General features: G+C 37.3%; 1 protein-coding gene across 4 annotated transcripts in view; it reads left to right on the top strand.

Annotated features, from left to right (window-relative positions):
* The window catches only part of mki67 (marker of proliferation Ki-67), a 49166-nt gene extending 38526 nt beyond the window's left edge, over positions 1 to 10640 (top strand). For all 4 annotated transcript variants that reach the window (XM_063071807.1, XM_063071808.1, XM_063071809.1 and 1 more), the window contains 3 exons: positions 2699 to 2843; positions 5151 to 8207; positions 10075 to 10640. In XM_063071807.1, the coding sequence (XP_062927877.1) occupies positions 2699 to 2843; positions 5151 to 8207; positions 10075 to 10199 (3327 nt within the window). In that variant the 3' untranslated portion in view covers positions 10200 to 10640. The remainder of the gene's footprint in view (positions 1 to 2698; positions 2844 to 5150; positions 8208 to 10074) is intronic.
* Positions 10641 to 13077: the final 2437 nt, after the last annotated feature.

Here is a 13077-nt window from a genome sequence, read left to right as displayed (position 1 = left end):
GAAACGGCCCGTAAGCCGGAATGTCGTAAAGCGAAGAAGCAATTACCATTTATTTATATGAGAAAATTTTGTGAGTGTTCGCAGACCCAAAAATAACCTACCAAATCGTGCCAAATAACACGTAAAACCTAAAATAACAGTAACATATAATAAAAGCAGGAATGATATGATAAATACACAGCTTATATAAAGTAGAAATACAGTACTTTTCCACAATCATTGCCTGAACTGCTCTCCGTAGCGAAAATCTCACACAAGTGCCGTCGGCAAAAACAGGGCGCAAGCGCTCTCCAGTAACCTTTAAGCTAGGAAGCTGCCAAATCATACCAAATAACACATGAAAATACACAGCCGATATAAAGTAGAGATAATGTATGTATAGTGTAGTATCACTTACCGGAATTGGGAAAGCGCGGCGCACACTGATGATGGTGTGTTAGGCTGAGTCGTCGGAGTTTGGGAGGTGCAGTGGGCCCCACCCTCTGGGCAGTGAACTGATACCAATCTGCGAAGCACACAGGGGTACAGCGGTGGCCAGGACACACCCAGCACATCTTTAAGAAAAAAGCCGAAATAAACATGCTAATTAATTAGGTGCCGCCCAGCACATAAATGTCGGCCCAGATCATTGCCGATTGTATCGCCTCTGACCTGGGCCGACAATTATGTGTCGGGCGGCACCTAATTAATTAGCATGTTTATTTCGGCTTTTTTCTTAAAGATGTGCTGTGTGTCTCCCGGCTACTGCTGCATTCTCCGCGAATGGGTATCTGTCCGAGGCCTGGGTGTTGGGGTGGTGGGACACTGGGGTATCATCTCGTCGTCTGTTTCCATTAGGGCAGGCAGCTCATCTTCTCCTATGTCTGCCTGCCTCGGTGTCAAAGGTTGAGGTTCATCGTCTGCTGTGGCTGATGTGGAAGGCTTGCTTGACTGCTGAGCCTCGCGCATTTTCCTATCATACAGTTCTTTGTAAGCACTCAAACCATCCTGCAAATATCCCCTAAACCGACATACCCTGTCAAAATTAAAGTCGTACTTTATCATTACTCATTCGGTTTCGATTGTTATCCTTTCCTCTTCCAATTGCATCAGCTCTTCATCTACCAGTTCTTGGTCATGGGATGCCAAAACCTCTTCAACATCATCTTTGTCAGCTTCCGCAAGCCAAACTCACTTAGTCCTTACTTCGTTCACCACGATCAAAACGCTTAATTATGTCTAGTTTTACACTAAGTGTAACACCCTTACGAGCTCTTTCAGGCTTTTCCGACACCTTAGAACTCATCTTGCGAACGACTGCTCACAGGCATGTGTTTAAGCAATGCCGGCGAGAATGCAGTTCTGAATCCGGGGGAGAGCAGCTGCTCGGGGCGCTGATTTTTTTCCGCGTGCTGCCTTTCTTCGTAACAGTGCAAACACCTTCTGTTAGCGAAAACAGGGTACTAATGTACACTGTAGGTCTTTCATAACAGTGAGGTTTCGTAAAGCGAATGTTTGAAAAGTGGGGGACACCTGGATTCATGTAGTAAGTTAAGAATGCCCTACTTGTAAATGTGAAATCAGATTCCATTGTTACTTTCAAAAGGCATTTGAATGTTTACATGAATAAAACTAATTTTAAGGATTAATGGGGAAAATTTACTTCTTGGATCAAATAGGGCAGCTTTTTCTTTGTCACAAAATAGACTAAATGCACAAAATGTTTTTCAGAACCTCAACATGCTCTTAACACATTAGTCTGTTCTCTGCTGAATTCATTGAAGTCCCTCTCCCTGGTGAGCACTGAACCACTTATTAAGGATTTCCCCTGCCTTGTCCTCCTCTAGGCATGTGTTTCTTCCTTTTCCCTCAGCTGTCCTACCTCACTCCAGTCATTCTACATTCACCTTAGAGTTTTCCTTAATCCTACTTGCCAAATCCTTCTCGTGTCCCCTTCCAGCTCTTCTAAGTAGCTTCTTGAGCTCTTGGCTACATTAAAATTCAAAGCTCAAAGTAAGTATATTACCTAAGTACTTATCTCACCATTTACGACCTTGAGATTCATTTTCTTGCAGGCATATTCAATAAATCCATTATAGAATAATAACCATAATGGAATCAGTGAAAGACCACACAGTGTACAAATACAAAAGATCTGGAAGGTCTTCCTCTGCACTGTATCTCAATAAATAAATAAATAAATCATAAGACTTTAATGTATGGTGTAATGCTGATGAAGATGGTACTAGTGTGTGGACTGAATTCTACTGCAGCAGATGTATACAGACTGTTTGCTCTTTGTTATCTTCAGCTAACTCTTAGAGTATTATATTTGGTTCTCTACCCTCAATTTGGGTGATTTCAAATAGCAACTTCGTTAAATTTCCCTCAATTTATATAATGGTTAAAATTATAATTAGCCAAAGTATGATAAACGTGAAGTGTACATCTGTGGGAGAAAGGGAATTGTCAATGTTTTGAACCAAAACTCTGACCCAGGATTCCTTTGTTTTTAGATTCAAACACCTGCAATCTCTTTTTGTCTCGGATAAGGATATAGTTAGTCTGTGATGCTTTGTAATCATCCAAATACATTAGTATTTTTAACGCTATTGTCACTTTTCTGTTCCATTAAAACTGGAGTGTTTGAATTTGTATAAGTACATATTAAACAAATTCTGTCACTGAGTATGAAATGTGTACTTTTGTGTTGTTTCAGGCGACAAGGACAAGAGATGCTCAAGCCAGATGTACATCCTCCCCATCATCCCAAGAAGTGTGTATACAACAGTCCCATCAAGCTGAAACTTTACAAACACTTCCTAAGGATGGCCTTGTTGATTATCCACAGACAGGAATAGCTGGTATGTCATACAACTGCAATGTTTCTAATGTGTTTCCCGCAAGCTTTCAAACTTTTTTTAAAGCTTACACAGTGTACTGGATAGCATGCTCATGACAGTGTCCTCATTTCTTCCAATCAGCAATTTTCTTTGCTCCCTTTTGTAAGAAATTTGACCAAAAGTGTATTCTATTTCAAATAGTAACAACCTCTCATCTGTCAGAGGCACAATTATTTTTATTTCTTATCTCATGGAGTTATTTTAATACCTGCAGGGCAAAATTCAGATCGTTACTAAAAAGAACATTTAGCAGTTACTTGTGATTGAAAATAACCAGGAGAATCATGTAACTATTTTGACCTACCATGATTTGCTCTGATATATTAAAATGCCAGCATTCTTCTAAGGTTATGATGGCCATCTGTTAATCAAAATTTGAAATTATTGGAGATGATACTGCAGTAAATTTCTCCTTCACTAGTTAGAGTGGACTTCACAATCCAACACATTTATTTTATACCCTTGAATATTCTGAGAGCAGCAGGCTGAGAAAGGTGACTCCACATATTTTGATTCTGCACCAAATTAATCACTTTACAATCCTCTAGAACTATTGATCTTAGCTTTAAAAATGTTTCAGCACCTGAAAAGTTATTAAATTAAAAGTCATAGTCATAGAACACTATAGCACAGAAACAGGCCCTTTGGTCTATCTAGTCTGTGCCGAGCCATTAATCTGCCTAGTCCTAACACCCTGCACCATTGCCCTTCTTTCCCTTCCCATCCGTATTGTACCTATCCAAATTTCTCTTAAATGTTGAAATCGACCTCGCGTCCACCACTTACACTGGTACCTCGTTCCACATTCTCACCACCCTCCGAGTGAAGTTGATTAATGCAATTTTTTTTTTTTTTAAGGCATACTACTGCAGAGTTTTACCCTAAGGCTTCAGAATGAGAGTTCAGATGTGGCAAAGTAAAGCAATTTCAAAGACTTTAAGTTTTTACTTTAGAGATTCTACCTGAAATGGGTCGTCAGCATTGAATCACAACATTGTCTTCCTTGGGCAGTATAATTGTTTAAGTTCTGACAAAACAGACCTTTTATGCTGTGAAGGCAGTATGCATTGAGTATCTCATGTCCACAGGATGTGCAAGTACAACTAAAGTAGAATTTAATTGTGCTTGAGTGGATGCATCCTTGTTGGCATATGTTATCCTGAAGACTTACAAGGAAAACATGCATTCATATGGAAATTTTAGTTATAGTTGTAAAAAAGGAATAATGGCAAGACAACCAAATATTACAAGTTGGAAGGCTGATGCGATTACATTTCATGGCTATGATGAAAATATTGACATATAATGGCTATTTCCAAGCATCGTCATTGACAACGCCTGTGCGATCTCCTTTTGGGAGAAGGCATTTTAAATTTCATATGCTTTCTTACTACATTGGAAGCTGCCTTTGAATTTATTGAAATTAGACTGGCAGCAGTGTCACAAAATTGCTGAAGGCCTAACTTTAGAACTCAGTCTCTTATTAGGTTCAAATCTTTCACTCTAGAATGTGGCTAAGTGGAAGAAAGTCCATCAGAGATCCTGATCACTGAGTATAACCCATTACCTTTGATAATCTGATGTAATACTTGCACATTACCTTGAGTGGGTATTCAAAATTTGTGTCTATGGATCAAAGTTGTCTTTAACTTTCTATGAGCAGGGCTCTAGGACCAGGACTCTTCAAATTGAAATCATGGGCCTGGTTCTATCAATTTTTAAGACTCAAAAGAACAATGCTGATTTGAGTAAGAATACTGTCTATGTGCATACAATATAATGTCAGAAAAGTTGAATATTGTACTTTAAATAGGATTTGGAGTAAAAATTTGATCAGATGCAATTTGAAAAGTGTATATCTTTGTGCTCATTAGTAATGCTCTTTCTTGTCAAGGAGTCTGTAGGGTTATGTTGCTTAATGCTCAAGAGGCATGAGCACAGAATTCAGTCTGATATTCCAGTGCAGCATTGAGAAATCACTTTTCTAAATGTGTTCTTAAAGCATGCTCTGTTCTCTCTTAGACCTGTTTTTGAGGATTCTCTGCAGTCATTAGAAATATTCTGAACTCCATCTAGCATTTTAAAACAGCATATGGAGAAGATGAACATAATTGCTATTTATGGTGTCTTACTCTGTCCAACCCTTCTATCATACTCTTTGTTAAAGTAATGACTGGACTTCACAAAAATATTTACTGTAAAAATGTTTGTTTTTGTGAATAAGTTGGCTATATCACTGCAAATGTTTGTAATTTTTGTTATTTCTAGAAGGTAAAGATGGAGAATCTTTAACAAACTCCCAAGTATCACCAGAAACAAATTTATTTAAAGAAAAGAAAGCAGAGGATACCGATGCAGAAGAATCAATAAAAAGTACACCAGGAAAGAAATCTCCTTGTAAGCAGATTGAGGAAATAATTACATTCAAGAAAAAGAGATCATTGGAGGAAAAGAATAAAATTCCGAACATTCCCAAAGTTGAATTTGATACGCCTAAATTTAAAACAAAGGGCACCGTAATGAGTAAGAATGAATCTCCAGATAAAAAAGACGAATTTAACAATCTGCTTTCCCCAGTTACTATGTCATTGAGAAGGAGGAAAAACATCAAAGAATCGAATGAGTTATTCACACATAGTAAAATTGCACCAACTGATGAGTCTCAAAATGGACAGATTTGTGAAGTAAAAGAAAATGCTTCAGCAGCAAAAAAATCATTAAAAGGGAAGGAAATTCAAAATGTTCAAGATAGTAAAGTAAAAAGTCCACCTTCTTCAAAAATTTCCACACAACATGAAGGATCAATCACTGAAATTGAAAAAGTCATGCCCTTAGCCTCAAGGAAAAGACCACAAAGGAAGAAGGAAGCTAAAAATACCAAAATTAATGATGGGGAAGAAACTTGTGTTGCAAAGGACTCTCAAAGTAAGGGAGCCGAGTGCGCACAAATTGAACTAGTTAAATCTCCTTTGGAAAAGTTACCACAAGAAAGGAGTGAAATTGAAAATGTTGAATCTGAGCGAATGACAAAAAGACATTTGTTGCCAAAAATGCCCGTAACAAGTATGGATGCTAATGACCTTGTAGCTGAAGATGTAAAAGCACCCATTGCAATGGGAAGACTACGGCGAAGAAAGAACATCAATATTGATGAAATGGAGATGCCGATACCACCTAAAGCAACAAATCCAAGTAAAAGGGCAGCTTGTACACAAGCTGAAGTTTTAAAGGAATCCAGTAGATTACAGACTAGTTCAGGAGATCAAGAAGAAAATAGCAAAACTATAGTAAATTTTGTCCTGGACGGATCTGTGAGAGAGGAAACAAAGTCTGAAAATGTGAAAATACCTAAAAAGGTTAACTTGGCTGGCTCCAAATATAGATCCACAAGACGAAAGAGAGTATCTGAAGAACTGCTTTCAGAAGATTTTAAACAGGATTCTGCTCCCATAAAGAGATTGTACAATGGGGAACAACTGGATGAAACTCTAACAAATAATACAGTACCCCATGTTTCTAACCCACCATCTCCGAATGTGTCGGACAAAGCATTGGAGATATCAGAAGGGATGTCTAATGGAAAAGAGGTATCAAAACGGCCACGCAGAGGAAAAGTTGCAATAAAGAAAGTAAATGAACAAGCTTCAAAAGATTTGGTAGAAACCCTTGGGAAAGTGATATCAAAACATCCAAGCGATAAAATAATTGCTGATGCAAACGAATTCCATGAATCAGATGAGCAGCAAAAAGGCAGCCCGAAACAAAATGAAGCAAGTATGCCTTGTGAACCACTGTTGATAAAAAAAGAGAAAAACAATGAGAGGAAAAGGGAGGAAATTGAGATTAAGCAGCATTCAGAATTTATTCCAAAGCTATCACCATCACCAATAAAAAGATCACTGAGAAAGAAGGCAAGTCAGAAAATAACTCAAAATAAAGAAGAAAATGCAAATCAATTATCTTGTACAAGAAAGTTGAGAAGAAATATTACAGAAGAAAAGATAAAAGCAACTATTAATGATGGACCATGTGTTCCAGTAAATAACCATTCAAGCAAAGAGCAAAAACATATATTGAATGAAGAGGAAAGTATCCCTTCATCAAAGATGAGGGGGAAAGGCAAGCAATCAAAGGAATTGTTGACTAAAAACCAGGAACAAACTGACCAGCAGCAAACTGTGGGCATAGTTGATGTACAATTATATACTACAAGTGAAGATGAACCACCGAGTCAAAAATTGAACAGCAAAGGTCGTCGACAAGGGAAGACTTCAGCGAAAGGAATCTCTGCTTGCCTTTCAAATGTTGAAGAAGAAGAAGCCCATTTGAATTCTTCTGCTAATTTCAGTGAAGTGGCTAATCATTCAGATAAGGCTGAAGCTGCCAGACAAACCAGATCTTCAAGTAAAGGCAAAGTTAGTAAAGCAGCAGGAGTAACTGAAGTAACAAATGACAGCAAAGAAACAGACGCAGTGTTGATTCCTGGAATTGAAGGGACTGGTCGGCCTAAGAGAAATATTAAGAGAGGGAAATCTGAAAAAGCGATTGCACCAGAATTCGATATAACAGGTTCCATTCCAGTTACTGGAGAGGAAATTGTAGAAAGAATTGATATGTCCAAAAAAGGTTCAAAAGAATTTCCTCCACTTGAAGATAGTCAGAAAACAGAATTGGATAATAGAAAGCTGCCTCGCGATAAATGTGGTAAAAGAAAAATTATGAAAGATGTTCCAACATTTGTACAAGAAACTATCAAGGAAGAACTGCAGATCAACAATGAAATTGTTGAATCTGTTGAAATTCCCAGAAAAAGTGGCCGTGGGATGATTAAAAGAAGGAATTTGGCTGGAAGCAATCAGGAATTAGTCACAGGTGCAACTGAAAATAAACAGGTAGAAAATTCAATCAACAAAGTTGAAAATAAGAAAGCCAGAACAGGACGGAGCAGCAATGTCAAAGAAACTGCTTCAACTTCATTTGCTCAAGGAGGAAAGGTTCAAGTAACAAGTAAAAGGGCAAGAAGAAATAATCTTCAAAAGCCAACAGATAATGATGAGAATCTTCTACGTGGGGAAGATGAGACAGAAGATAATAGTGGAGAACAAGAGACCAATATCATATCAACGGACTCTTCACAAGTATCTAAAAGGGTTACAAGAGCAAAAAAATCATCTGAAGCCACTGGAATGGAACAAAAATTGCTTCAACCATTGACTAGTGGATTGCTTTCACCGGTGTCTGCAAATCTCTCAAAAAGAACCTTAAGAGGCAAGCCCACTGTTGCAGAAACCACAGCTGATGTACCTGCTAAGAAAGCTAAAAAAGGTAAGGACTTTTTTCTTCTGCCCATAAAATGTTTGGTCATAAAGTTTTGGCAATACATTTAAAACAAAATGAGTAATATCAAATACATTTTTGTAATATTTTAGAGCTGTAAAATAAGAAAAGCATATGAGATACCGAATAACAAACACACATCAGTTGGTTACATCGCACACTGTAAATTAACATCATTCAAACAATTGAAATAAGGTCAAGCCAAGCTGCCAAAAAAATCCAAACCAGCAAATTAAAATTACAACATTTTAAATGTCAACACATATTGCCAATGAAAACGTTGAAGGAGGATCTCTGGAAAGAAGTGTGAAAAGATCTTCATTGTCATTAGGTCACACAATACCAGCCATACTCATCCTTTTATAATGAAAGCAGGCACTTGATTGAAGTTGGTTTATTTTTGTCATATGTACTAAGGTAATGAAAAGCTTGATTTACATACTTTTCATACATATCAGATCATTACACAGTGCATTGAGGTAGAACAAAGCAAAATAACAATGCAGAATAAAGTGTAACAATTACAGAGGAAAGTGCAGGAAAGCAAGGTGCAATATCATAACGAGGTAGATAGTGAACAGTCCAACTTGTATTGGGGAACTATTTAATTGTCTTGTAACAGCAGAGTAGAAGCTGGCAATGAGCCTGGTGATTCATATTTCCAAGCTTTTGTATTTTCTGCCTGATAGAAGAGAAGAGAGAATGTCCAGAGTGGTTGGGGTCTTTGATTATGTTGGATGCTTAACTGATGCAGCAAGAAGTATAGACAGAGCCCATGGAAGGGAGGCTGGTTTCTGTGATGTGCTGACAATTATTCTGCAGTTTCTTGCAGTTACGTACAGATCAGTTGCTGAAACAAGCTATGATGCAACCAGACATGGTGTTTTCTATGGAGCATCAATAAAACTTGACAGGAACATGCCAAATTTCTTCACCTTTCCAAGGATGTAGAGGTGCTCGTGAGCTTTCTTGGTGTGATGTGTACATGGTTGACCAGAACAGGATAATGTTCACTCCTGGGAACTTGAAGCTCTCAACCTCAAAACCACTGAACTTGATAAGAGCATATGCGCAGCTCCCCACCCTTCCTGAAGTCAATGACCAGCTCTTTTGTTTTGCTGGCATTGAAGGAAAGGCTGTTGTCTATCGTTTCCATCTTTTTTTAATATACTGGAGGTTTTGCATTTACTTGTACTACTTTCAAGATATATATGCAATTTATTGTATTTCATAGTTCATTCTTATTTTTATTGTCTTTTTTTCATATTTTGGGCATTATTTGCTGAATTTTAAATTTTCCCAACTGCAGGTTTATCTTTTCCATAATAATGTATGCCACTGCTTTAAAGTAATATTTTAAACCAATGCTTGCTTTATCAGAGTAAAATTCTCATTTTCAGTTTGTGGCAGCTTTCTGTGCACACATTCTTGTATTGCAACTAGTACATTACAGTACTTTGGCTCCAGCATGCTTTTAGACATATAGAGGGAGATATAAAGTATAGTTGAAATGCAAATCATTATTCATCTATGGTAAAGGTTCCCAACCTTTTTAATGTCATGGATTTCTACCCGTAACTGAGAGGTCCATGGATCCCATGTTGGGAACTCCTGATCTAGGGATTGTATATGTTTTCCATTTCTTATTACATGTTGTATAGGCAACTCAATGCTGATATCCCAGATTTAACTCCATTACTTTTATTGTAATGATCACTCTTTTCCAGAGGTTTCTTTATAATTATATTACTAATTATCCTTGAATTACTGGAAAATACTATAGTGGTTTCTGTATAGCACTGGTGTCTTAAAATATGAGCTGTAAATAAATACTTTGTTTCCTTTAACTTCACAGAACAGTTGACTAGAAAGGAAACGAGCAGTAAAAAGGAAACAAATCGAGCTACTGCAAGAAAGGTGCTTTCTATCACACCGCAAACTGCGCAGCCAAAAGGGCGTACTACCAGATCAAGAAAGTAGAAAATCCCAGATGTAATCTTATATTATTTTACATATACTGTATATTGCTTAAATTATGCTATAGCTGCATCAGTCAGTTTTCTAATTTTTTTGTCCTTCTAGTGCACTTAAGTTGGCACAAAATTGGTGAACTTCTGAAGCTGCCTATTTTAGTTAGTGAGGTACACACCAGTCATTTGGGAAAATAAGAATATATTATTGCAATATTGGAATTCTGGGAAATGTATGAATTTTCATGTAGAAATTTCTAGAGGGGATAAATCTAAAGCTTATGTCATTTAATGAGTAGTATATTGATTCTGAAGATGCAAGCTCCACCTACAAAAGCTTTTTATTTTTCTTGCTTTTAAGTATTTGCATCAAGTTTTGGAATTATATAAAGATACATTTTATACTCTGGTTCAAATTTTGTTGCAAAAAATAATGACAATAAATTTTACACATTAAATATTCTGTCTTTTATTTTTAAACTTCGTTCACATCATTTGAAGCACTTAATAAATTTAAACAAGCAAATGACATTAGTTTTCCTAAATAACCTCAGGTGAAATATCAAAAAAGTTTGGAATTAGAATTTGCAAAAATTAAAATATCAAATTATGTATCACTTCAGTGTAGTATGTCCCACCCAGGAAATAATTTATAAGTACTCTTGTGCTTTGCCTTGCATTTGTTTTAGCCAGTTTTCAAAATAATTTACTAACAAGCACAAATGTGGCAATTTTAGAAGAAAAGGCCTCTCGCACAAGGTTTACTTAATGCATCTCTTCCACAGATGGGTCTGGATATACATAAACTATAAAAGAGTAGTTTGTGAGGTGTTGCACTTTTTTTTACTGCTTATGATGTTTCTAAGTGTATCAAATGCATGGAGTTGAGGTTCATAATATGATTTTAAGTTCTGCTTCACTACTTTGAGCAGTTAGATTTGTAGGAGTTGGGGCAGGGGAAGCTATCTTTCCAGGAAGCCTTGAAAAATATTCTTGAATTTTTTCCACTATCCATCTGGGAATCTCTTCCTATCATAGCCTGGAATAATATCTTGTTTTGGGTGTCTGATATCAGGCATGCAAATGATGTGGGGCAGCATGAAAGCCATGATACTGACCAGCTGGTCTGCAGCAGAGCTAGTTTCAGTGAAGATTAATGTTAAACAAACATTAATGTCTCATTCTTTCTTGCTGTTATGTTGCATCTAACTGCCAAGAAAAACTTCCATTTGGAGTGAAGCTACTCTTAACAATTGTAATTCAATTAAAGCAGGAAAGTGCCCAACTGCCCAACATTTTTCCTCATACCATTTTACCAAATTAGCAAATACATATTTTTTTAAAAACTTGTCAATGTGAAATTGACCCTGTAGACAGGATATACTTAATCCTTTACCTCAGTTCTTTCCCATGCAGTTTATTTTCCACTTTCAAGTAATGATTGAATCTGATCCCATCATCCTTCTGGACATTGTATTCCAGATTGTCATTAGTCATGCAGAAAAAAGGATTTTTATTGTAGCTGGCTTCTACCCTTGAAGACCATGGGTTAGAGAAAATCCTTATTAACTGCCAACGAGTTAATTTGAAAATAGGTACTCAATTCATACAGCTTGGTTAAAAGTAGGCATGAAATTTGTACAAGGTTAACTGTCTAAACACACACCTGACACTTTCAAACAGTCAATAAGAATAGAAAAGCTATTGCTGAAACATCATAAATTAATGCTGACCAGGTGTTCCTCCTGGTCCTGATATAACTTTCACCTCTCCAGCATAGGGTCATCCACTGCCACAGAAGATGATCTCCTGAGTTTTTACTACTACAATAGAACTTCTACTAGAAGCAGCTGAATTATGGTTCTATAGGAGAATGTTAAAAATATCATGGACCACACACACATCGAATGAAGAAGTTCTCAGAAGAGCCCAAGCAGTTAGATTACTCATACCAACAATAAGAGAAAGACAACTCAGATTCCTAGGACACATCATACGGAAAGATGAACTAGAGAAACTCAGACACTGGAAAGATCAAGGGGAGCAAACCTAGAAGAAACCAAATGGAAGTCATCCAAAGAATGAGGGATAGATCTATTGGAAAACCATGGTCACCAACATCCGCATCAGATATGGTACCTAGACAGACAGGCGCCCGAAATAATTCCTGTTCTTTTTCTTGTCAGTTATACATTTTTGTGTTTTGATTTGATTGGTTCTGTCTTATCTGGATACTCCCATGTCCCATTCCCCATTGGATCTAGCCCAAAGTTACAGACAGTATTGCTTTTCTTGCAAATCTGAGCTTGTGTTTCCTGTCTCTGCCATTGTTATTCATAAACTCAGGTTGATTTAAATCAGCTTTTATGTGTTACTGGCTGCTCGACAATGTTCTTAGTGATGCGTGTCCCCTCGGGCCACAAGAAAAGTACCAGCAAATTGGAGGATAGCAAATGTTATGCCTTTGTTCAAGAAAGTTCATTGGGATAATCCTGGGATCAGTGAGTCTTGCATCAGCAGTGGGCAACTATTACAGAGGATTCTTACAAGATTTATGAGCATGTGGAAAAGCATAATCTGATTATAAATGGTTAACATGGCTTTGTGTGGGGCAGGTCATGTCTCATGAGCCTGATCGACTTTTTCAAGGAAGTGTCAAAACAAATTGATGAAGATGAAGTAGTGGATGTGGAGTAGGTGGATTTTAGTCAGGTGTTTGACAAGGTTCCCTACAGTGGTCTCATACAGAAAGTCAGGAGGCATGGGATCCGGAGAAACTTGGCTGCATGGGTTCACAATTAGCTTGCCCACTGAAGCAGGCAGTGGTAGTAGATGGAGTGTATTCTGCCTGGAGCTCAGTGACCAGTGGTGTTCCACAAAGAACTGTT

This window comes from Mobula hypostoma, chromosome 19 (assembly GCF_963921235.1).
Source record: "Mobula hypostoma chromosome 19, sMobHyp1.1, whole genome shotgun sequence".
In the NCBI taxonomy this organism is placed as follows: Eukaryota; Metazoa; Chordata; class Chondrichthyes; order Myliobatiformes; family Myliobatidae; genus Mobula; species Mobula hypostoma.
This window is presented reverse-complemented; position numbering and strand designations above follow the sequence as displayed.